The 26338-nt window shown below is 42.4% G+C and overlaps 1 protein-coding gene and 1 pseudogene across 1 annotated transcript in view; both read left to right on the top strand.

The window, feature by feature from the left end:
• The first annotated feature begins 1617 nt into the window (after positions 1–1617).
• On the top strand, positions 1618–24342 carry LOC117706811 (uncharacterized; annotated as a pseudogene).
• The window catches only part of Prkci (protein kinase C iota), a 62864-nt gene continuing 60746 nt past the window's right edge, over positions 24221–26338 (top strand). The window contains exon 1 of the mRNA XM_034499979.2: positions 24221–24567. Coding sequence (XP_034355870.1) covers positions 24467–24567 — 101 coding nt within the window. The 5' untranslated portion in view covers positions 24221–24466. The remainder of the gene's footprint in view (positions 24568–26338) is intronic.

The raw sequence follows: 26338 nt of genomic DNA, 5'->3' as shown, positions 1-26338 counted from the left end.
TACAAATCCAGGCTCTTTAAAATACCCAGTCTCTTTTAAAATCCAAAGTCTTTTAAAATTCGAATGTCTCTCAACTATGGGCTCCTATTAAAATCAGAAATAAGTTTAAAACCTCCTTACTTCAAGAAGGAAGAACCAGAGCACATTCACAATCAAATCAACCAAAAGCAAACTCCAACTGTATAAATAATACAGTGTCTGATGCCTGGGAGCCACTCACACTCTTCTACGTTCCTCCTGAGGGTTTGGGTCAAGTCTCTGGCTCCAGCAGCAGCACAATCTGTTTTCCAGTATCCGGCTGACTCCGAGGCTGCTGCTGTTCTTGCTGATCATCTCATGGTACTGGCATCTCCAAATGCTGGCATCTTCTACCACAACTGGCCTGCACTTTCACCAACAGCCTCTCTGAGGCTCTCTTAGTGCCAAGCCTCAACTTTTCTGCATGACCCCTTCAGACCTGCTGAGGCTGCACCTTCACCAATGGCCTCTCCCTGTGTCCTGACCCCATCCTGCCTCAAAACCAGTACCACCTGGGTAAACCCTACACTACCAAGTTCAGCTGTCCACATGAGGCACAACCCTTGTGACTTCTATGTATGTGAAAGCAAGGGGATTTCTTAGAGTGGCTTACAGGCTGTGGTCCAACAATGCTGTCTACCAACAGAGATTCCAAGAACCCAGTAGTTGTTCAGTCCACCAGGCTTGATGTCTCAACTGATCACCAGTATACACTGGAATCCCAAAGAAGTAGGCTCTAATGCCGGTGAAGGAATGGACTGGCCAACCAGACTGAGGACAAAGCAAGCAAAGAACTTCCTTTGTCCTTGTCCTTTATATAGACTTCCAGCAGAGGGTGTGGCCCAGATTAAAAGTGGATCTTCCCACCTCAAAGTTCCAGATTAAAAGTGGGTCTTCCCACCTCAAAAGGTTTAATTAAGAAAAGAATAATCCCACAAAGGTGTGAGCAGCCACTGGGTTTTAGTTCATTCCAGATGTGGCTAAGCTGACAACCGAGAGTAGCCAAAATACTCACTGACTGAGAAGCACAGTCCTACTATAAACCCATCTTAAAGCACGACATGGTTGAATGTGAATGATATTTAACCTCAGAAGGGGGAATATCATTTCCTGTGTGGGCTCAAAATGTCCTTTTTCATCCTTTTCAAATCTGATAGCAATTTTTAAAAATCATTTTGTGTCTGTCTCAGGTCTACTAAAACTCCTTAAGACCTTTTGGAAATCTTTATATACTAGTTAAGGGGCATGAATAACTGTATATTGGAGTGAATGCCCCATAAAATGTCATATAAGTTCGAATAAAAGCATATGGACTTGCCTTCTCTTACTTGAAAGGAACGTGCCGTCACCAAACACTTTTACTAAATCAGATACTATAGAAACTGGAAATGTCTCTATAGCCTGCTACCTCTCACCTGCTCTTGTGAATGACCAGCCTGTCGGTCACATGCTTCTTCTCAATCTTATCTTCCTCTGCATACATGTGGGTGGCAGTACAGACAGTTAGCTGTGTCTCTTCAGGTGCTGAATAATGACAGCACAGAGCAATGAAGCTGCAAGGGCACTTAGACGTCATGTGATCCATTAGAGCAAGGATCCATGGGAAGAGCAGAATTTGTACAGCTATCTTCCTCACCCCCTTCGAAGGTGTTTTTCACATGTGCCATGAGACCGCAGTGCAAGTAGGTAAAGTTCTCAAGGGGCTCTTGAAGATGCTGTGAGGCCTTGTTTCTACTCAGTCTTTTTACGTGGTGTGCATTTATCACTGTGGCTTCCCAGAAGCAGAGCTTAAGAATGAAGCCAATTTCAGTTCTTAATCTGCTGTACCATCACCTGTGAACCCCAGAAATTCATTCTGCTCCACCCTCAACTGATATGCTCAGCCCTGTCTCCACCACCATTGGCACAATGAATTTACCAAAATGCAAATCAGTTGTCATTTTATACCACCTCCACCACCACCAGTATGGTAGCTATAATTGTCTACCTGACACAACCTAAATTGTGGTAAGAGAGCCTTCAGTAAGGAATTGTCTACTTTAGGTTGGCCTGTGGGTATGTCTGTGGGCTGTCCTAATTAAATTAATTGATGTGGAAAGCCCCAGCCCACTGTGGGCAGCACCATTCCCTAGGCAAGAACTCCTGAACTATATGGAAAAACTAAGCTGAGTGCAAGGAAGCTAGTAGGTGTGTGTTTACTTCTCTTGGCTCTCGACTGTAGATATGGTACAACTAGTTGTTTGATATACTGCCTTGACTTACCTATAATGACAGATTATAACCTTGAGTTGTAAGCTAAAATAAGCCCCTTTCTCCATTAAGTATTTTACCATAGCAATGGAAAGGAAACATTCACCAGCCTAGACCAGGCCACCATTCTCTTTCTCTGAGACCACAGGAATCTATCTATACCTGGCAGGTCGCCCTGCTTAAATCCTTGTTCCTCTGCAGCAGCTCAAAGATGAAACTACAATGTGGCACTGCCCTGCTAAGATTCAACAAGGGTCTTTCTAGCCTGCTCCTCAGTCTGAGCCTTGTGCTTCACCACTGCCTTGTGATGTTGTGATGTGAATGCTTGCATTCTCTCTCTCTCTCTCTCTCTCTCTCTCTCTCTCTCTCTCTCTCTCTCTCTCTCTCTCTCTCTCTCTCCCAGTCAGGACCTTCACACTTCTGCCATGATATTCCACCTCACCACAGACCTGAAAGCATATGTCCCAAGTAAGCGTAGTCTGAAAGGTCTGAAACCACAAGCCACTTCCTCCTTTATAAGTTATTTATCTCGTCTACTTTGTTAGAGTAACAGAAAACTGGCTTAACCAGATTATTCATTCGACAACAGATTTTTGGGCCCAAGGTAGTTTTGTTAGAGCCCAGAAGCAAAGTACTCTTTGTAACAGGAATGGAATATGTTCCAGGAAACTCAATATTTGGAAAAGGGTAGCTGGGCGTGGCATTCCCAGAACTCACGAAGTAGAAGTGGAAGGACCAGAAATTCAAGGTCATCTTCAGCCAGCATGTATTAAAAAAAAAAAAAATAAAAGTAAAGGTCTGGAGAGATAGCTTGACAGTTAGGATCACTGACTGCTCTTCCAGAGGTCCTGAGTTCAATTCCCAGCCACCACATGGTGGCTCACAACCGTTTGTAGCAGGACTGACGTCCTCTTCTGTTGTGTCTGAAGACAGCTACAGCATACTTATGTATACATACAATAAATAAATCCTTAAAAAATAAAAATTTAAATAAAATAAAAATTTAAACAAATAAACAAAAATGCCAGGCACTGGCTTGTACTCAGCAAGGTTAAGAAAGCATATCCTCTCATGAGGTCACACAGAAACAGTTAGTTCATTCTACCTCTTCAGCTTTCATGTAAAGAATCAACTCTCTATTCCTCCCCCAAATGTCAGCTGATTTCTGCATCTCTCAGGAATTAATCCTAAAAGACCTTTTCTAACATAGTCTTTTTATTCAAAAACATCTTCCAGTGTCTGCCTCTTGCTACCTTAGACTTCAGTCTCGTCAGATTTCTCACCATTCAGACACAAAGAACACCTTCCCATTAGGCTACCTTTACGGCTACCGTCAGTTCCTCCGAAATTAGCAATAAGAAAATAATGAAGAGGGTCTTTCCCCTGCAGGCCGACAGCTATCATCGTGAAGGTCAAGCTGTGCAGTTTCAGCAGGCGTAAGATCTACCCTGGACATGGGCGGTGCTACACCAGGACCGACTAGATGGTTTTCCAGTTTCGCAATGCAAAACGTGAGTCTGCATTTATTTCCAAAAGGAATCCTCGACAGATAAACTGGACTGTCCTCTACAGAAGAAAACACAAGAAAGGACAGTCAGAAGAAATTCAAAAGAAAAGAACTGCTGTGCAGTTAAATTCCGGCGAGCCGTCCCTGGTGCATCTCTTGCTGATATAATTGCCAAGAGGAATCAGAAACCAGAAGTTAGGAAAACTCAGCAAGCGCAAGCTATAAGGGCTGCCAAAGAAGCAAAAACAAACAAACAAACAAAGCAAAAAAAAGCTAAGCAAGCATCAAAGAAGACAGCAATGGCTGCTGCCAGGGACGCTTCAAAGGTAGCACCTAACCAAAAGCTTGTGAGGCCTTCGGAAGTCTCTGCTCCCAAATTGGTGAGAAACGCTAATTTGGTAGATCAGAGTTTAAAATAAAGACCTGTCTCCAACTCAAAAAGAAAAAAAGAAAAGAAAAAGAAAAAAAAATACTGAAGAGGAAACGGCAACTTGTGTTGAACTCCCATTGAGTATTCTACATGTGCCATACCATCTAAGGTACACAGCAGTCCGTGAAGTAGACCTTAGTCTTCATCTTGCAAAGGAGGGTAGTTACGATAGCAAGATCAAGTCCTCTGAACAAGGCCACAGTTACTCAATGGCAGGACTGGCATGCATGTTTTTTCTTTCAAATTTATTTTATTAATTATTTGTGTGTGCACACATGCACATGATGCATGTGAGTGTGAGCTCACAGATGCCATGAACTGCATGTGGAGGTCAGAGGTTAACCCTCAGCTCTCAGTTCTTTCCTACCATTGTGGGGTCCAGGGATCAGACTTAGGCTGACCCTGACCTCTCACCCGTGCTCCAACGCAGATTGACCCACTTTCTCCGCCTACCGGCTTCTTTCGGTATTGCGTTTCAAAGTCTTCTTTAGATCTCCCAGACTCCCAGATGGAATCAGCTGCTTCTGTAGTATTCAATACTTATAGTAAGCACCAAGTGTTTTTTTTTTTTTTAATTGAGATATAGTTCACATAACATAAAATTTATTTATTTAAAGTATATGCTCAAGTGTGTATACGTGAGTATATATACACACTGTTGTATAAACATTAACATTTTGTAATTTCAAAATTTTGTTATCATGCCCCCACAAGTGACCACATGGTGATTATGTAACCTTCTTCTCTCCACCTTTCCTGCTACTTCAGGTAACAACTAACATGCTTTCTGTCTCTATGGAATGCCTATTCTGAACATTTAATATAAAAAAGGATTATATAATATATAGCCTAGGACGTAAGATCTCTTTGATGTGATGTTTTTAAGATTTGTGTACTGTTAATGTGTATCAGCGATTCATTCCTTTTGCTATTATATAGATGTACTAGATTTTTTTTGTTTATCTATTCATCACTTGAAGAACATTTGGGGTTTTGTTATTATTTTTGTTGTTTGGAGGTTTGGAAGCCTTGTATATATGTGAGCAAGCAGCCTTCCAAGGCTGGAATTACAGGGGGCTATCATGCCTACCTGGCATTTACATGGACACAGGGAACCCAAACTCTGGCTCTCCTGCCTGCATAGCAAGCTGCTTAATCACCGAGATATCTCCCAGCCTCAACTTTTTTTTTATTGCTTTTCTTTTTCTATTTATCTTGTGTGAGCTTTCCACACGTCTGGTGGTCAGTGGACAGTTTGCACAAATTGATTCTGTCTTTCCACCTGAGGGTCTCGGGGATCTGGTGCGTGTCCTCAGACATGGTCGCAAGTATCTAAACTGGAGAAACAATTTCTCCCACCCTCTTCTTTTATTATAGCTCAAACTTGTGGGTGTGGCGAGAAAAAAAATCATCGGGATTTTACTAGCATTTCGCTGATAACTAATGGATTTTCCTTTATGCACTTGCTTTTTTGAGAACTGTCTGTTCAAATCCTTTGTCCCTAAGTTTGTTTTTCAATTGGTTGGTTTTGTTGCTGTTTCTTTGTTCATTTGTTTCTGGCTCTTCTAGACAGGGTTTCTCTGTGTGCTCCTGGCTGTCCTAGAACTCACCCTGTAGACCAGGCTGGCCTCGAACTCAGAGATCTGCCTGCCTCTGCTGGGGTTAAAGGCGCTCACCACCAAGCCCAGGCCTTCTGGCTTCTTTTGTTTCTTATGTTTTGGAATCATATCTAAGAAATCATTCTCTACTTCAAGATCATAAAGACGACCTACATTCTCTCCTAAGTATTTTATAATGTTAACTCCTACATCTAGGTCTTTGACCTGTTTTAAATTAATTTTTATTAACAGTGTATAAAGAGTTCTAGCTTCGCTCCTTGGTGTGTGGATGGCTAGCTGATTGTCTCCGAATCATTTGTCTAAAAGCAACAGTGAAACTCGTCTTTCCCTCACTGAATTGCCTTGAACTTTATCAAATGCTTTTGAGCAGATATTGACAGAGCTTTTCTACTGTGAGCTACTGAAGAGTAAGGTTTATGTTTTCCTGCCTTGATCTCTACCGCAGAAATGTGTGTGTGTGTGTGTGTGTGTGTGTGTGTGTGTGTGTGTGTTCAATAAAGGTACTCGATGGGTAAGAGGCTGACTCAGTATTTTTATTGCCAACCAATAAAGACTAAGCTATGCGAGAAAGGCTTTAAACAGGAGCTGAAAGTTAATTGAATTTCTCAAATCAGAGGTTCCCAGTGTGGGAGGAGGGAATCTGAATCTTATAATTCTAGACTGTCGTGGGTCCTGGAGATCATGAATCCTGCCTTCTGCTGGGGAAAAGCATGGTTGAAAAGTTAATTACAGCCCTTACCCTATCAGGTGTGAAATGAGGGTCCTGGCTGTTTTTGAACTTAGGTCGGTACCACTGCATTTCAGCAAGGGCTCTGGCTCTTTCAGTTAGCTCCCAATAAGGTGTTTGAAAGGGGGTTTTTATGTTTGTCCCAAAGAACATTTCTTCTAAACGAAACAGACTGCTTCTGTTTCAGGCCACACAAACCTATCTTCTGAGATTACTTATCAAAGTGTTTCTGTTTCATTTTTCTTTTTTAATTCTCTAACCTAGCGATGTGTAATCCCCTCTCCCTTTCTACATAGATTAATGTATGACTTGGTGTCAGGCTATTGCTTTGGACTGTTACATAATCTCAACTGTTGTTTTGATGTGTGACCTTTCCAAGGGGACTGCATCAACTAGGGGGAAACATTGTTTTTCAGTTTAGTAAAAGAAGGTTGTATCTCTGACAGAGAGCCAATATCCAAAAAATGAATAAAGAACTCAAGAAGTTAGATACCAACAATATAAATAGTCCAATTTAAAAATGGGATACAGAGTTAAACAGAGAATTTTCAACAGAAGCATCTCAAATGGCCAAGAAGTACTTAAAGAGATGTTCAAAGACCTTCGTCTTCAGGGAACTCAAAATCAAAACAACTCTGAGGTTCCATCTTAAACTCATCAGAATGGCTAAGATCAAAAACTCAAATGATAGCGCATGCTGCCAAGCATGTGGAGGAAGGAAAACACGCCTTCATTGCTGGTGGGAGTGCAAACTTGGACAACCACTTTGGAAATCAATTTGGTGGTTTCTCAGAAAACTGGGAATAGTTCTACCTCAAGACCCAGATATACCATCCCTGGGCATATATCCAAAAGATTCTCCAACATTACAGAAAGACCTTTGCTCAGCTATGTTCATAGCAGCTTTATTCATAATAGCCAGACACTAGAAACAACCAAGATGTCCCTCAACTGAAGAATGGATAGAGAAAAGGTGGTATAGCTACACAATGGAATACTAGTCAGCTATTAAAAAAAAAAAAAAAAAAAAAAAAAAAAAAAAAAAAAAAGACATGACTTCTTCCTTTCCTATTTGTATCCCTTTGACTTCCTTTTGTTGTCTAATTGCTATGGTTAGGACTTCCAGTACTATATTGAATAGGTAGGGTGAGAGTGGGCAGCCTTGTCTAGTCCCTGATCTTAGTGGGATTGCTTCATGGTTCTCTCCATTTAGTTTGATGTTGGCTACTGGTTTGCTGTATATTGCTTTTACTATGTTTAGGTATGGGCCTTGAATTCCTGATCTTTCTAAGACTTTTAACATGAAGGGATGTTGAATTTTGTCAAATGCTTTCTCAGCATCTAGTGAGATGATCATGTGGGGTTTTTTTGTTGTGTTTATTTAGTAGATTACATTGATGGATTTCCGAATATTGAACCATCCCTGCATCCCTGGGATAAAGCCTACTTGATCATTATGAATGATCATTTTCATGTGTTCTTAGATTCAGTTTGCGAGAATTTTACTGAGTATTTTTGCATCGATGTTCATAAGGGAAATTGTTCTGAAGTTCTCTTTCTTTGTTGGGTCTTTGTATGGTTTAGGTATGAGCATAATTATGACTTCATAGAAAGAATTGGGAAGTGTTCCTTCTGTTTTTATTTTGTGGAATAGTTTGAAGAGTATTGGTATTAAGTCTTCTTTGAACATCTAATAGAATTCTGCATTAAACCCATCTGGTTCTGGGCTTTTGTTGTTGTTGTTGTTGTTGGAAGACTTTTAATGACTACTTCTATTTCTTTTGGGGTTATGGGACTGTTTAGATGGTTTATCTGATCCTGATTTAACTTTGGTACCTGGTATCTGTCTAGAAATTTGTCCACTTCATCCAGATTTTCCAGTTATGTTGAGTATAAGCTTAGTAGTAGGATCTGAATTGCAGATGATATGGTAGTATACTTAAGTGACCCCAAAAATTCCACCAGAGAACTCCTAAACCTGATAAACAACTTCAGCAAACTGGCTGGACATAAAATTAACTCAAACAAATCAGTAGCCTTTCTATACTCAGAGGATAAATGGGCTGAGAAAGAAATTAGGGAAATGACACCCTTCACAATAGTCACTTTATAAAATATCTTGGAGTGAATCTAACCAAGCAAGTGAAAGATCTGTATGACAAGAACTTCAAGTCTCTGAAGAAAGAAATCAAAGAACATCTCAGAAGATGGAAAGATCTCCCATGTTCATGGATTGGCAGGATAAATACAGTAAAAATGGTCATCTTGCCAAAAGCAATCTACAGACTCAATGCAATCCCCATCAAAATCCCAACTCAATTCTTCACAAAGTTAGAAAGAGCAATTTGCAAATTCATTTGAAATAACAACAACAACAACAACAACAAAAAACAGGATAGCAAAAACTATTCTCAACAGTAAAAGAATATCTAGGGAAATCACCATCCTTGACCTCAAGCTGTATTACAGATCAATAGTGAAAAAAAAAAAACACAAAAAACTGCATGGTATTGGTACAGAGACAGGCAGGAAAATCAATGGAATAGAACTGAAGACCCAGAAATGAACTCACACACCTATGGTCAGTTGATCTTTGACAAAGAACTTAAAGCCATTCAGTGGAAAAAAGACATCATTTTCTTTTCCTTTTTTTGTTTTGTTTTGTTTTATTTTGTTTTCCTAGCCAGGGTTTCTTTGTATAGACCTGGCTGTCCTGGAACTCACTCTGTAGACCAGGTTGGCCTTGAACTCAAGAAATCCACCTGCCTCTGCCTCCCAAGTGCTGGGATTAAAGATATGCACCGTCACTGCCCGGCTAAGACATCATTCTCAACAAATGGTGCTGGTTCAACTGGAGGTCAGCATGCAGAAGAATGCAAATCGATCCATTCTTGTCTCCTTGTACAAAACTCAAGTCCAAGTAGATAAAGGACCTTCACATAAAACCAGATACACTGAAACTAACAGAAGAGAAGGTGGGGAAGACCCTTGAATACCTGGGCACAGGGGAAAAGTTCCTGAACAGAACACCAATGGCTTATGCTCTAAGATCAACAATCGACAAATGGGACCTCATAAAATTGCAAAGCTTCTGTAAGGCAAAGGACATTGTCAATAGGATAAAATGGCAACCAACAGATTGGGAAAAGATCTTTATTAATCCTACATCCAATAGATGGCTAATATCCAATATATATAAAGAACTCAAGAAGTTAGACTCCAGAGAACCAAATAATCCTATTAAAAATGGAGAACAAAGTTAAACAGAAAATTCTCAACTGAGGAAACTCGAATGGCCAAGAAGCACCTAAAGAAATGTTCAACCTCCTTATTCATCAGGGAAATGCAAATCAAAACAACCCTGAGATACCACCTCACAACAATCAGATTGGCTAAGATCAAAAACCCAGGTGACAGCAGATGCTGGTAAGGATGTGGAGAAAGAGGAACACTCCTCCATTGTTGGTGGGATTGCAAGCTGGTACAACCACTCTGGAAATCAGTCTGGCAGTTCCTCAGAAAATTGGACATAGTACTATCTAAGGACTCAGCTATACCATTCCTGGGCATATACCCAGAAGATGCTCCAACGTGTAACAAGGACATATGCTCCACTATGTTCATAGCAGTCCTATTTATAACAGCCAGAAGCTGGAAACAACTCATATGTCCCTCAACAGAGGAATGGATACAGAAAATGTGGTACATTTACACAATGGAGTATTACTCACCTATTAAAAACAATGACATCATGAAATGGGTGGAACTTGAAAATATCATCCTGAGTGAGGTAACTCAATCACAAAGACACACAGATGGTATGCACTCACTGGTTAGTGAATATTAGCCCAAATGCTTGGAATACCCAAGATACAATTCACAGGCCACATGAAGCCCAAGAGAAGAAGAAAGACCTAAGTGAGGATGCTTCAGTGCTTCTTAGAAGGGGGAACAAAATACTCACAAGAGAAAATATGGAGACAAAGTGTGGAGCAGAGACTGAAGGAAAGGCCATCCAGAGACTGCCCCACCTGAGGATACATCCCATATACAGTAGGCAAACCTGGACGCTATTGTGGATGACAGGAAGTGCTTGCTGACAGGAGCCTGACTATCTCCTGAGAGGCTCTGCCGGAGCCTGACAAAAACAGAGGCTGAGGCTTGCAGCCAACCATTGGACTGAGCAAAAGGTCCCTGATGGAGGAGTCGGAGAAGGGACTGAAGGAGCTGAGGGGGGTTGCAACTCCATAAGGGGAGCAACAGTGTCAACCAGCCAGACCCCCCCCGTCCCCAGAGCTCCTGGGGACTGGAATGCCAACCAAAGAATACACATGGAGGGACCCAAGGCTCTGGCCTCATATGTGGCAGAGGGTGGCCTTGTTGAACATCAGTAGGAGGATTGACCCTTGAATGTGAGGGGGTTCAGTGCCCAAGTGTAGGGGAATGCCAGGGTGGGAAGGTGGGAATGAGTGAGTGGGTGGGTGGGTGGGTGGGGGGAGCACCCTCATAGAGTCAGGGGGAAGGAGGATGGGATAGGGGGTTTCTGGAGGGGAGACCTGGAAGGGGGATAACATTTAAAATGTAAATAAAAAAAATATCCAATTAAAACAATTCTCATATATCTGAAATTCAATAAAGAATTTACAGGGGGAAAAAAAAGACATGAAATTTGCAAGCAAATGGATGGATCTTGAGACTATCATCCTGAGTGAGGTAACCCAGTCCCTAAAGGACATGCGTGGTATGTAGTCACTTATGAGTAGATATTAGCCATAAAATACAGGAGACCCGTATTATAATCCACAGACCCAAATTAGATAAAGGCACAAGCAAGGATGCTTGAATATCAGTTAGAAGGGAGATAAAATAGTCACAAGAGGCAAATGGAAGGAGGGAACTGGGAGAGAGCGGGATGGGGAGGGGAATCGAGGATTCAGGACCAGGTGTGGGGAAGGACAGGCGAGATGGCCAGATGACCATGAGAATGAATGGAAAGCAGCAATGGACAGGTGTGAGGGGGCATCTCATCCTGGAGATCCCCCCACCTCCTCACCCCGTCCACTGTTGATTTCCATTCATTCTCATGGCTGCAAAGAATACACATGGGCTGGACCTAGCCCCCACCCCTCCCTGCTCCACATGTGTTACAGATGTGCAGCTTGGTCTTCATGTGGGTCCCAAACAACTGGAACAGGGGGCTATCCCAAAAGCTGTTGCCTGGACCTGGAATATCTTCTTCTAGCCAGGCAGTCTCATCTGGCCTCAGAGGATGCTCCGAGCCCTGAACCTTACAGAGACTTGTGAATAAGTAAAAATAAATTTTAAAAAAATCATATAATATAAAAAATTGTATCTAGTGAACATACAGTAACTTAATTTACTTATTTATTTATAGAGTCTTACTACGTAGATCAGTCTGGCCTCAAATGCACTGATATCTGCCAGGAACTGATATTTCTTGATATTATCTGTGCATTTAAACAATTCCTTTTTTAAAGTATGAAATTCAACTAAGGATATAGACAAAAAAAAAAAAAAAAAAAAAAAAAAAAAAAAAGCATATAGACCATAGCATAAGCAAGGCCCTGGGTTCAATTCCCAGCACAGGGAAGAAGGAAGGAAGGAAGGAAGGAAGGAAGGAAGGAAGGAAGGAAGGAAGGAAGGAAGGAAGGAAGGGAGGGGAAGGGAAGAGAGGAAGGCTACCTGCCTTAAGTTCCATTTTTCCCACCTGAGCACAGGAAAGGCTTCTAAGTTTCTAAGTTTACAGCTGTTCTTCCCTAAATGGCCTATTTTCTGCTCTCAGAAGCTGACCAGAGTCTAAATTTCAAATTTATGCCATTTTTACTTCTTTATTTTTTTCTTCTGTTTGTTTGTTGTTTTTAAAAGACAGGGTTTCTCTGTATAGCCATGGCTGTCCTGGAACTCACTCTGTTAGACCAGGCTAGCCTCCAACTTAAGACATTAGCCTATCTTTGCCTCCTGAGAGCAGGATCTAAAGGCCCGTATAGCCACGCCCTGCTTACTGTTACTTCTTTACATTATTTAGTTTCTGTTTTCAAAGCCATGAAGATAAGAGCTTATGTATTTAACTATGTTTAAACTGTATTGAAGAATACACTATTTTATAAAAGATCAGCCATCTGGCAGCTCTGGACTTTATAGGTGGATCTTTTTTAAAATCCTTCAGACTGTAATGTGTAGACGGGCAAATTAGCATCAGGTGAAACTGGTCTGAAGTGGAGAGTTTGAGACCCAGCTCTAAACCCTCTACACTGAGATGCACAATAACGTTGAAGAAGTGACCTAAATAATACAAAATAACTTCCAGCTTGTTTGAAAGACCCCAAACAGGCTGGGAGGCAGCTCAGACAATAAAGTAGTTGTCTTGCAAGCATGAAGTTCAATACTCAGAACCAATATAAAAAAGCCAGACACAGTGGCAGGACACACTTGTAATCCTAATTCTGGGAAGATGGAAACCATCAGATCCCTGGGATTTATAGGACAGCTAGCCTAGACTATTGGCAAGTTCCACTGAAAATCCTTGTCTCCAGAAAGAAGGTTGAAGGTGAAGGTTGCCCTGAGGACAAGCTCTTGAGGGCATCATTTTACCTCCCTGTGCACAGGAGCACACACACAGAGAGAGAGAGAGAGAGAGAGAGAGAGAGAGAGAGAGAGAGAGAGAGAGAGAGAGAGAGAGAGAGAGATCTGCAGACTCTACATAAGGTAAATAAAGAAAGTGAGTTAGGTAAAATTCTCCATTCTCAGTGGGATCTGCCTGTGTGTCTTGATTCAGCCGGTCTACTATCCCAGAGAAAAGGACTATCAGCTCTCTTTTAGTCAACATTTTTAATTAGCTTAGACAGGCCTGGTGAATGGTCACAGCCAAGTTGGCTCTCCACAATCCTTAAGGTAGGAGGAGAGAATTGACTCCCACAGCCTGTCCTCTGATCTGCACGTGCACACAAACACTCATGAGCCAGCCCCAAGGACATGAGAGCCGGAGAGCTCACCCTGATGGTGTGGGCACAGGAGAGCTGACAGGCTGACAGGCTGACTGGCTCAGCTACTTCTCAGGCCCAGATCCAGGGCTCTGAGTTGGCCTACCCCAACGTCTGTCCCATCTGTGATCTGATGGAGCTCCTGAAGGGGTCTGTCCTGCAGACCAAAAGCTGCAGGATCTGCACGACACAGAGACACAACAGGACATCCTAGAGGAATCCCAGAGTCCCAGTGAAGATCCAGTATTGATAGTGTAGCAGAAGCCAGAGGCCTCATACCAGACCAATGACTCATGCAATGAAGATTTGCAAGTAAAGCTATTTGGACAAAAGGGCATACTGTGGGACACACTTGACATACCACAGCTTCCATAGCGAGATCTTGTTTGTTTGATTTTTTTTTTTTTAATTTTCTTTTTGTTTTCTTTTGGGGGTCAGGTTTCCAAGGTGGAGGGCAAATATGAAGGGCCAGGGAGATGAGTGGGATTGGGGTACATGATGTGAAATTCACAGAGGATCAATAAAAAGTTAAAACATAATACAATGCAGTTTTTTATTATGAGGAAAGCAGAAAGTTTTATTTGTAAAATTTACATTTGTCTTATTTGTGTGTGCGTGTGTGGGGGTGCCTTCATGTGACCGTGAGAAGCAGCTTATGGTAGTTGGTTCTCTTCTACCACGTGGGTCCCAAGCTTGGCGCAGGTGCCTTAACCTATTCAACCATCTCACTGGTCCTAAATAGTTCCCTTTGTTAATGGCAGATACCCACAGCTCTTTGTTAATATTCAGAAATATCACTGAGAGGCCAAATCTTTTAAATTTAGACTCCATTTTAGAGAATTTGAACTCAGACAAACTAACAGGCCAGTACCTAACAGCATTAGTTTCCAAGTTACCCCAGCCCCCCAAAAAACTCCAGCCTAGCTCCAGTCTCTAGGCTAACCCCAAACAAAACCAGTGTCTCCAGGTTATTCCCCCAAAGAAATCTGCACCCCAGGTTACAAGCCTGCCCCCTGCCTAACGACCACCAATGCAGAGGAAAATAGAAATGAAGTTTATGATTTGATTCCCAACACCAGCCAATTATATTAGAGGCCATAATAGCTTTCCAATTACATGCTTGCACACCCACCTCCTGCTTGCTGCTTTCTATAAAGCCTTGCCCCAATAGATGTTTGGGGCTCCTCTCCACCAAAAACTGTCCTGTGTATTGGTGGTGAGCTGAGAGGCCCAAGCTAGCTCTAATAAAAAGACCCTGTTGTGATTTACATCAGATTGGCTCCTGTCTGTTTTGGGGGGGCTCACTAACACTTTGCTGGCATTACATCACAGTAGTGATATTTTTTTCTGCTTGGTTTGTGGATTTCAGCTATTATCAGAAATTGCTTATGTGAACCTCCTCCATCAGATCAGCAGAAATTGCTTATGTGAACCTCCCTCATCAGATCAGCAGAAATTGCTTATGTGAACCTCCCCCATCAGATCAGCAAGCCCACATGTTTGCATCCACTGTATGCAGGACAGTTGGTGGCTTGAACATGCTTGCCGCATGTAACCTTGCCTGCTGTGCCACAGACTCAGCCTATCCAAACTCACTTCAGTAACTGTACCTTTGCATATGATAACCCAAGGTTCATGTAGTAAAGACAGGTGATGATTTTTCACACCAGGTACCAGCAACAAAATGATGCTTTCAGCTCAGGGTGCACCCATGGACCTTCTAGAAAAGCAAGTGCATTCCCCCTAATAAATCTTTCATATGTAGTGGGTTTTCTAAAGTTACCTCCAACAAAGCAGATTTTAGCAACTATTCTCAATGGTGCCTTCTCTCTCTCTTTCTTGTTTGAATCTCTACATGTGCATGTGAGTGTGTGCATGCATGTTCACAGGTATGTGAAGTCTTGTCCTAATTCTTCTGGTTAGTGTTTCTAGTTTTCTCTCTGTGTAGCTTGCTAGTTTTATTTACATTTTTCAGCATGTAATGTTTTCATAAGGATTTTTTTAATGTTATGTGTATGTGTATATGCCTGAATGTACGTATGTATGTATACTAGGTACATTCGGGTGTCCACAATCATCAGATGCCCTGGACCTGGGTTACAGACAGTAGTAACTGGATCACAGGCAGTTGTGAGCTGTGTTGTGTGGGTGCTAGGAACTCAACCTGAGTCCTCTACAAATACAATGATTCACTGAGCCATCTCTCCTACCCCTACTACCTCATTTTGTTTTTGAAACAGAGTTCTATGTAGCTTAGGATGGCCTCAAATTTCCTATGTAGCCAAGGCTGACCTTTAACTTCTGATCCTCCTGCCTCTCTCTCCCAAGTGCTGAGATTACTGGCCTTCTCCACCACACTCAGTTTACTTGGTGCTAAGGGTCTGTAACAGTTAATCTCAGTTGTCAACTTGGCAGGATCTGAAACCACTTGGGGTTGGAGTTCCACTGGAGGGTGAGCCTGCATGGGTTTTTCTTTATCGGCTTTATTTTGGTGGGAAGACAAAGCTGAAATATAGGTGGCACCATTTCAGAGGCTGAGTCCACGGTTGAGTAAGGAGAGAGAGAAAGATGGAGGAGGGAGCCCGGCATCCATGCCGCTCTGCTTTCTGACTGTATGGCTAGCCACCTGGAGCTCCTGCTGCTGTGGCTCCCCCAAAATGGAACTACTAGCCAGGATGATCCCTTTCTCGCCTAAGTTTATTTTGTCAGAATATTTTATCATAGCAACCCAAAAAGAAATTCAGATAGGCTCTAATCCAGGAGACCCTATACGCTAGGCAAGCACTCTACCAGAGAGCTACCTCCCCAGTTCCATCCCCAGCCCAGCATGGACACTGTTTATGGGAGAGCTTAGCCTTCTGCTTTCCTTAGAGTTCTACTGCTGTGAAGAGACACCATGACCACGGCAACTTTTACAAAGGAAAATGTTTAACTGAGGCTGGCTTACAGTTCAGAGGTTTAGTCATGGCAGGAAACATGGCAATTTGCAGGCAGACGTGGTGCAGAAGGAGCTGGGAGTTCTACATCTTGATCTGTAGACAGTAGGGAGAGAGCTGACTTGAGCTTCTTAGAACTCAAAGCTTCAAAGCCAGCCCCCACAGTGACACACTTCCTTCTGCAAGGCCACACCTTATAATAGTACCACTCCCTATTGACCAAGCATCCAAATCAGCACACCTTCAAACCAATCTCTTTTTCTTTGAAGGTTCCTAAGCCCCCTCTACTTTCTTTTTGTAGTCCAAATGGTGACCGCAGCATCCACACTGTAATTCAAAATAGATTAATTTTGTGTAGCCTTCACACACAAAGCAGGTCTTAATTTGAGGGGCTGAGAGATCCGAGAGCTGGCTAGACACAGCCTCCAGTAGGAGGCCCGATAATTTTCTAAGTGTCAACAAGGTAGCACTTCTGCTCCATGAGACACCTAGAGAAAATGGCAGCTTGCTTCAAAAGGCTGAGTGTGCAGCTCTGGGTTGATTTAATTATAGGCTCCTTCCTAGTGGGTTATTTTCTGGAGTAGGAAGCTGTTCAGTAACAGTCACAAGCTTGAGTCGCGGGGTGAAAAGCAGAGTGTTCGGGTGGCGCGGGTGACCTTATCTCCCAGTGCCCTTGCACTGGTGCTGTGTAGGAGGCAAGCAGCCAGAAAACATCCTGGACTGGGAACTTCTCCTCTTCCTCAATTTATCTTGGGCCAGAAATAGAGGATGGTTTAGTCTCACTCAAGATAGGTAGAAGATCAATATGGAAACACTGCAGTCTAAAAGGAAGCGAGCAGAGGTGACAGAGAGCTGAGCCAGTCTTCTGGGAGAAGTCCAGCGGCTTCGGCTTCATCAGGGAGCTTCCCTGAGGCTGGCTGGGTCAACGCTGCAGGAACAGAGACTTTATCAGGGGATGTTTACATTTTGAGTGCTGTAGGGTATCTTCAAGGAAAGGTCTGCTTTCCTACACTGGAAGGTACCTTGTATTTTAAGTTAGTAATAGTATAGTTGATGTGCAAATATCATTAAATAATACTAAGCAGTGCAACTTCTCTGGGCTCTAAGGGTGTAGATTATTGGTTCAGCATGGGCTTAGCGTGCGTAAGGTACCGAGTATTCCAATTCAAAGGGAAAAAAAAACTTTCAGAGGAAATTTCTGTATTTTGACAGAAGCTCTTGAGGCATGGCACCTAAAAAATTATTTTATTCTTAAGTGTGTGTGTATGTGTGAGTGTGTGTGTGTATGTGTGTGTGCATGTGCATGTGCGTGTGCGTGTATGTGTGAGTGTGCGTGTGTGTATGTGTGTGTGCATGTGCGTGTGCGTGTATGTGTGAGTGTGCGTGTGTGTATGTGTGTGTGCATGTGCGTGTGCGTGTACGTGTGTGTGTGTGTGTGTGTGCACACACTCATGCATAAATTCAGTATCCACAGAATCTAGGAGAGGGTGTTAGGTCTCCAGAAGCTGGAGTCACAGGAAGTTATGACTTACCAGAAGTGGATTCTGGGAATTGAACATGGGTCCTCTGTAAGAACAGCAACCACTCCTAACTACTGAGCCCCCTCTCCAGCTCCAACATATCATTTTAGAGTCAACTTTGTGCCATTGGTCTAACTAGAAACAAATATGTTGTTTGGTTCTCAAAGAAGCTAAACGCCACTGTAAGTCTCGTTACTGTTAGCAACAGGCACTGCTTTGCATTTTTCATTTTATTAGTTCATGTCCTAATAACACATCTGGACCACACATGCAAAGCTTAAGGAAAACAAAATCTAGGCAGGTGAATCTCTGTGAATCTGTGGCTAGCCTGATCTACATAGTAAGTTTCAGGCCAGCTGAGGTTCCATAGTCAGATATTGTCTTAAAATCAACCAACCAACCAACCAAAACCTCTCTTCTCAGTCTTAGTTTCTTGAATTAAAGAGGTTGAAAATTATTCTCACCTTTAATCCCAGCATTTGGGAGGCAGAGGCAGGCGGATTTCTGAGTTCGAGGCCAGCCTGGTCTACAGAGTGAGTTCCAGGACAGCCAGGGCTACACAGAGAAACCCTGTCTCGAAAAACCAAAAAAAAAAAAAATTACAAAGACTTGTCTCAGCATTTCCATTACTTTGTTACTAAAAATGATATTTCTATGTTCCATGCATCTGTTTGTATGTTACAGTAACTATTTTCAACTACATTACAGATATAAAACCACTATCTGAAGGTTTTACATAAAGGAAACCCTATGGACGTGCTTCCCCCACACACAAGCAAAACTATAACTAAACAAATGAAGGAAGAATGAAACAAACAAACAAAGCCGGCTGCTTCAAGTCTGTAATACTAGCCCTTGGGAAGCTGAGGTGTGAGACTCAGCACGGGCTTTGTAGACCAGGCTGGCCTTGAACTCATAGAGCTTCACCTCTGCCTCCCTGCTGGGATTAAACACATGCAACCATCACTGCCTGTGAATAAAGACATCGTTGCATCCACGGTCAGAAAGCAGAGGGGAGATGAATGTCGGTGCTCAGCTCACTCTTTCCTTTGTGATCTGTTTAGGACCCTAGACCACAGGATTGCACCACCCTTACTACAGGTGGTCTTTTCTATCCTTCTCAGTTAAAGCTTTCTGGAAGGACCCTCATAGGTACCATCAGAGGTGTGGTTCCATAAAGATTCTAAATCCAGTACAATCGATAATCTAGATTAACTAAGCTTCTACCTAGTACATAATTGGTATAAGCTTGTGAAACAGATGATCAATATGCAAAACTTAATTGCATTTCTAAGTATTAGCAATAGATGCTCCCAAACTGGCATGAAGTAATTCTATTTATAATAGTATTAGAGAGATTAAATATTTAAGAATAAATTAAACAAAAGAAGTGCAAAACATCTGGGAGAGGCAGCACACACACAGTTTTAATCCCTGCACTCAGGAGGTAGAGGCAGAACTCTGTGAGTTCGAGACCAGCCTGGCCTACAGAGTGAGTTCCAGGACAGCCAGGGCTACACGGAGAAGCCCTGCCTTAAAACAAACAAACAAAAAACCAAAAACAAAACAAAAAAAATCAAATAAAAAAGGAGCACAAAATATATATTCTGAAAAACACAGAATAGCAAAACAAATCAAAGTGGACAAAAAAACTGGAAAGCCACCTCACTTTTATTGATCAAGGGGGCTTTTATTGCTGGCAAGATCCCACAAACTAATCTGGATATTTAGTGAAATCACTGTCAAGATCCCAGCTGACAAGTTAACCCTACAATCATAGGAAAATGCAATGGGACCCAGACTAGCCCAACAGACACAGTTGTAAAATTCATGTTTTCCTCTTTTAAATAGTTGAGCTGATTGTGGTAGCACATGCCAGTATGAATTGCTGAAGGAGGCAGATACAAGAGGATTTCAAGTTCAAGGCTAGCCTGGGCTAAACCTTTTTGCCTGGTGGTGACAGTGGTGGGTGCATACCTTTAATCCTTGCATTTGAGAAGCTGAGGCAGGTGGATCTCTGAGTTCAAGATAAGCCTGGTTTACAGAGTGAGTATCAGAACAGACAGGACTACAAAGAGAAACCCTGTCTGGAAAAACAAACTAAACCAAAAAAAAAAAAAAAAAAAAAAAAAAAAAAAAAAAAAAAAAAAAAAAAAAAAAAAACAACAACAAAAAAACACCCCAACAGAACAAACAAAAAACAAAGCATAAGCAACAATAGCAACAGATAGACAACTATGACTCTGTTCAGTATTTAAATAATTTGTGTTGTATATTATACCATCAAAAAGTGAAGATACTGAATACAATGAGAGAAGTGTATAGAATTTAATATTTGAAAATCATCCAATAGAAAAAAATTGTAGAATATATTAAAAACAATCTTACAGTTCAATGAAAAGAGGTAATCTGATTTTGAAGTGGCTACAGGATCTGAATGGAGCCAAGAAGCTATATAAAGGGCATACAAAAACATGAAAAGATACTAAACATAATTATATTGATGGATTTCAAAATCACAGTAAGATGCTACTTTATAACCACCACACTGTTTATACTAAAGAAAGACGTAAAAGGCTGCCAAGATGGTTCTCCTGGTAAATATGCCAAGCTGGGGGACAGCAGTTCAACCTCTGGGACCCCTGAGGTGGAAGAAGGAACTAACTCAAGGAAGTGGTACCTTGATTTCCCCACTGCACTCCATGAAGCATGCACACACACACACACACACACACACACACACACACACACACACACTACATATACACACAAAATAAATAAGATGCAATAGAAAGAAGGGGAAAATAGCCAGGGTAAAAAAGGGTATGGAGAATAGGGTGTAAAACTGCACACTTTGCGACACAGCTTGGCATTCCCTTATGATGTTAAACAGTGGTCATGTGACTGGGGCTTTCACTTAGGGTGTTGCCCAACAGGATTAAAAGTGAATCCGAATGGAAAGCATAAGCAACAGTAACAGCAGAATAGGGAGTTGGGGCTTCACCAGTCTTAAAAACAATGATAGCATAAAGAAAACCACAATACACAAATGTGCATATAAACATTTGTTTATTATACTCTGACTGTTGAATAATCATATAAAGGAAGTACAGGTACTTGGTACAATGGTGAACAAGCCTCAGAAATATTAAACTAAGTGAAAGATATAAAAAAAACTACATAGTCTATGATTCCCTTTGTATAAAATACACAGAACAGGAAAAATCCACAGCTGCACAAAAGATATTAGTGGTCCTGAGAGGCTGAGGAGAATGGACCCAAGTTATTGCCAACGATATGCAGTTTCTTTGGGGTATGATGAAGATATTTTGGATTTCAATAGCAATGATCACTGTCTACCTTTGTGAACATACTGAAAAATTGAACTATGTGCTTTAAATGTGTGATTTGTAAGATATGTAAAGTATAACTTAGACTTTCAAAAAATGCGAATGTTATGCTTTCTGTGATCAGCACAACAGATGGACTTGTCCTGTTCTCCTAGCTGGTCGGCCCCTCTCTTCCCTTCTTCTATTTCTATAGACTTTGAGGTAAGTTGGTCTTGAACTCATGGTTTCAAATGATCCTTCTACCTCATCCTGCAGTAGCTAAATCCTAACCATATGCCGCCTGCTTGTAAAGCTGTTATCTTGGCAAAATAGTAGTAATGGTTTGAATATGCTTGGCCCATGGGAAGTAGCACGATTAGGAGGCGTGGCCTTATTGGAGTGGGTGTGGCCTTGTTGGAGTAGGTGTGGTCTTGTTGGAGGAAGTGTGCTGAACCAACTGCTTAGTATGGAAGAGAGCCTCCTCCTGGCTGCCTTCGGATCAAAATGCACTTTCAGCTCCTTCTCCTGGGCCATGTTGGCCTGCACGCTGCCATGCTTCTCAGCATGATAATAGACTGAAGCTCTGAAACTATAAGCCAGCCCCAATGAAGTGTTTGCTCTTAGAATGTTTGCCTTGGTCATGGTGTTTCTTCACAGCAATGGGACTCTAACTAAGATAATAGTTCAACTGATAGCTGCTGTCAAGGTCAGAAACCCAAGTTTAATCCCCAAGACCCATATGGTGGGAAGAGAAAACAAACTCTCCTAAATAGTCCTATGGTCTCCACATATGCCCCACCCCCAATAAAAGGAATGTAACTTTTTTAGTTAAATTTAATCTTATGCATATGGCTGTTATGTCTCCATATAAGCATACTACCTGTGCCTGGTGCCCACAAAGGCCAGAAGAGGGCACCAGATCCCCTGAAACTGGAGTTACAAACCACTGTGAGCTGCTATGTGATTGCTGGGACACAGCCCCCAGGTCCTCCAGAAGAACAGTGAGTTCTCTAAACTCTTGAGCCATCTCTCCAGCCTCTGTAATGATTGTTTTTAAAGTTATCATCTTTAAGAAAAGGTATTTGTGTGTGTGTTTTGTGTGTGTTGCTATTTATACAAATTATAGTTACAGATCTGTATAGCTAACACAGTAAGTAGTTAAAAAGTTCTTGGGTAACAGTGGCCACCTTTAAAACCATATTATGAAGCCAATGATGACAGATTTTTCAAAAGTGGTAAGGTATAAGGCTTTTTAAGAAGAATTTTCTGTGAATTACTTTTTATTTCTTTATAAATATCTACTTCTTATATGTCAGTTAATTTTTCTAGAGCTTTATATAATTCTAAACTTGTCACGAAGCATAAGAAAGTTTCAATAATGCAATTAAAAACTGACCATCTCAGACTGGAGCAATGGTTCAGTAGTTAAGGGCACTGGCTGTTTCTCCTGGGAACCTGGGTTTGATTCCCAGCACCCAAACATCTGAAACTCCAATTCCAGGATATCTGGCGCCCTCTTCTGGCCTCTGCAGGAACCAGGCGCATATGTGGTGCTCATACATGAAATAGTAAAAATGACCATCTTATTTTAGATATTACAGTTGATAGCAATCAATCCATATTGATGATGCAGCCTCTAATTGTTTTAAAAAAATGATGTTATTTAGTGGGAATTTTCATATACTCCAAATTTGTGGATGTTGGTTGAAGCTATACCAAGCTAAGTGTCATACATAGTAACTCTGATGAGACAAGCAACCAAATCTAATTTATAATTATAAAGAAAGCTGCTGGGTAGTGGTGGTACATGCTCTTAATCCCAGGACTCAGGAGGCAGATGCAGGTGAATCTCTGAGTTCGAGTCCAGCCTGGTCTACAGAACGAGTTCCTGACAGTTACACAGAGAAAACCTCTCACAGACCAAAAACAAACAAACAAACAAACAACAAAAAGAAAGCCATATCTTTGCTAATTTCAATTCTATGTACATGTTGCTATCTACGCTGACCTGGTGGCTGAGATTCAAGCTACTTTAAAGGGTAAAGTTAAGTGAGACACCCAAGATCCGAGGTAAAGATCTGAAAGTAAGTTACAAGGATGGATTATTTCTAATTCTCGACAAGTAAAATAATTACTAATAAACTGATAAGCTAGTTAAGGATTCACTGGGTATACTTTGTTGTATAGAATGGCAGTATACGGGGTGGGGTGGGGTGGGGACGGGAGCCTGGGTATGGGGACCTTGAAGAAGTCTCTCCTGTGGTATCTCCCAACTGAGTTTCGTCTTTCGTTGCATTTCTACCTATATTATTAAATTCTCCCCATTAAAGAATTTGCTGAGCAGGTAATCAAATCTTGTTCCCCCAAAAGGGCACTGTCAATGATCGATGAAATTAACATGGAGAATTTAACTGGAAACTAACTCTATATCTTGGCGAAGCCATGATTCCGGTGGCCTCAGACACTCAAGCTGTTTTCAGGACTTCCATGTCTACAACTCCCTGGAAGCACAAGACAGAAAACGCGGCACCCTGCACTTAAGGAACAAGTCCCAGAATCCCACCGGGACTCCAAATCCCAGAATCCCGCGCAGCAAATACATCCCGGAAGCGTAGCGGGCTAGCTGGGACGAGACCAAATAGAATAATAGGGGAAACAACCTTAAGCGTGGGTGCTCTGTACTTTATATATTGTAGAAAATCTTTCGTTTAAAGATCTCTTTTTATAATTCTCTAGATTACTCCCAAGGATGTCTCCATTTCAGGGCGTCTGGTGGTAGGCCGGCGGGTCTCGTTTCCTTTGCTAGCCTCTCCTCCCCCCGTGAGGATGAGAGCTCCGAAGCTCGGCGGCTCCTGAGCCCGCCCTGCGGCGGAATGCGGCCTTGGGAGCGAGCGTGGTGGGAGGAGCCGTGGCGGGAGGCGTGTTGTGCAGGGCGGAGGGAGGAGCTCCGGGCCTCGGGCTGTGGCGGCGAAGCGACCCTTCGCTCGCTCCGCGCCGCGGGCTAGGCGTGTTGGTCGGCGAGGAGGGCGGCCACGGCTTCCCGACAGGCTCGGGAGGCCGAGACCCTCGCGGCGCCCGGCGCTGCCCCGGCCCCCTCGGCCTCCAGCGGCGAGGCGGGGGAGTGAGGAGATGCCGACCCAGAGGGACAGCAGCACCATGTCCCACACGGTCGCGTGCGGTGCTGGCGGGGACCATTCCCACCAGGTCCGGGTGAAAGCCTACTACCGCGGGTGAGTGTTGGCGCTCCGGGGCCCGAGCGATCGTGGGGGCGCCGAGGGGCGCGGTTGGTGGCACCCGGGACGAATGAGTGTAGGTCGCCCAGGACTCGGCGGAGGAGAGTGGGTGCAACCGGAGGGGAGGACAAATCAGCTGACGGAGAAATTTGCAACTGTTTCGGGACTGAGTGGATTGAGGATTTCGAGGGAAGCCTCCGTTCACGCAATACTGTGGGCTCGCAAGCCTGGACTGCTTCGTTAGCTGGCTCCTTTCATTACAGACAGGCCTGAAGCCTCCAATTTTATAAATCAGGTTTATATCTATCCTTCGCCGCGGGAGAGTTCATGAAATAAGTCTGGACTGTGGTCAGAGAGCCGGTATAGGTGTTTGAGTTAGTACCAAAGGCGATACTTTTTAAAGGATGTGCACTGGATCCTTAGTCGTGGTCAGGATTAAGGGGCAAATGTGCTGACCCACATTTTGGAAGTTAGGGCGAGATACCGAGAAAGGTGAGTAGCCACGGCTTTGAATTCTAGAAACGGTCTTTACTCCACTTGATCACCAAACGTTTCTACTAACGTCTCTGCCAAAAGTAATCCAGTTCTTAGGTCACAGCCAAATCATTTTCTATCATGACTTGTCATAAAGTTCTTCCTCTCCTTTGAATTCAATTTGTGGTTTGAGATAAATTTAGGATCCCTGCTGAGGTGAAAGGCTAGCGTGAGCATGAAGACTGGAGAGTAAGGATTAACAGAAGACCCCACTGCTTGTCTAGGCAGAAATAAATTGCTTTTAAAAGCTTCAAGTACTTAAGGTTAAGAGCTGTACGTGCTTTCACATTCCTGAGAGGATCAGTGAAGATAGCAAACCTTCACAGTTCTTTCCTGTTTTCCTTTCAAGGGAACTGGAGCTCCACATGTCTTAATGTGTACATGGAAGGCCTTGGGTTTGTGTGTTACCTTCCAGCCTCAGACGTTGACTGATTCAGGACTACTTTGTAGAATTTTCAGTAGACGATGTTCTTTTTACTTAAAACAAAGGGAAAAAGAGGTTTTGACTTTAAAATAGTCTCCGAAAATGCATTAAAATTTTTTTTCTTTGAATTTTTTTAAAAAGTTGGTAGTTGTCATAAATAGCTGCTTTAGCCATTTTGGTTTATGAACAAACTGCAAGATTAAAAGAGCCACAGCCCCCCCCCCCCCAAGGGCAAACACACGACTTTCTGATAATTTGAGAGAGATTTATTTTAGAGCAGTGGTTCTCAATGCTGCAAACTGTTTAATACCTCATGTTGTGGTGACCACAAAATTATTTTTGTTGTTACTTTATAACTGTAATTTGCTACTGTTATGAATTGTAATGTAAATATCTGTGTTTTCGGATGGTCTTGGGCAACTCCTGCTGGATTCCCCCAAAGGGGTCTAGATCCAGGGGTTGAGAAATACTGCTTTAGAGTAGGTTCCATTTTACAAAGTTAAGAGCCTGTGGCTTATTAGGTATAGAGGAGGAAATACAGTGGATTTTTAAGAAGCTGTCTAGTTGGCAGGCTTACAAATTGGAGTCCGGTATAAATACATGCACATGGTAAGAAAGTGCACATTGTATACAGGTGTAAATGTGTGGCTTCTCAGCCTTCAGTCTCCACAGGCTCTACTGTTGGTGGCTAACTTGTGGTTCTTCTGCAGGTTGCATTTATTATTTTAAAGGATACATTTATGGGGCTGGAGAGATGGCTCAGCCATTAAGACCACTAGCTGCCCTTCCAGAATATCCAAACTGTGTTTG

This window comes from Arvicanthis niloticus, chromosome 4 (genome assembly GCF_011762505.2).
Source record: "Arvicanthis niloticus isolate mArvNil1 chromosome 4, mArvNil1.pat.X, whole genome shotgun sequence".
Classification (NCBI taxonomy): domain Eukaryota; kingdom Metazoa; phylum Chordata; class Mammalia; order Rodentia; family Muridae; genus Arvicanthis; species Arvicanthis niloticus.
Note: the sequence above shows the minus strand (reverse complement) of the source record. Positions and strands in the feature narration are given on the sequence as shown.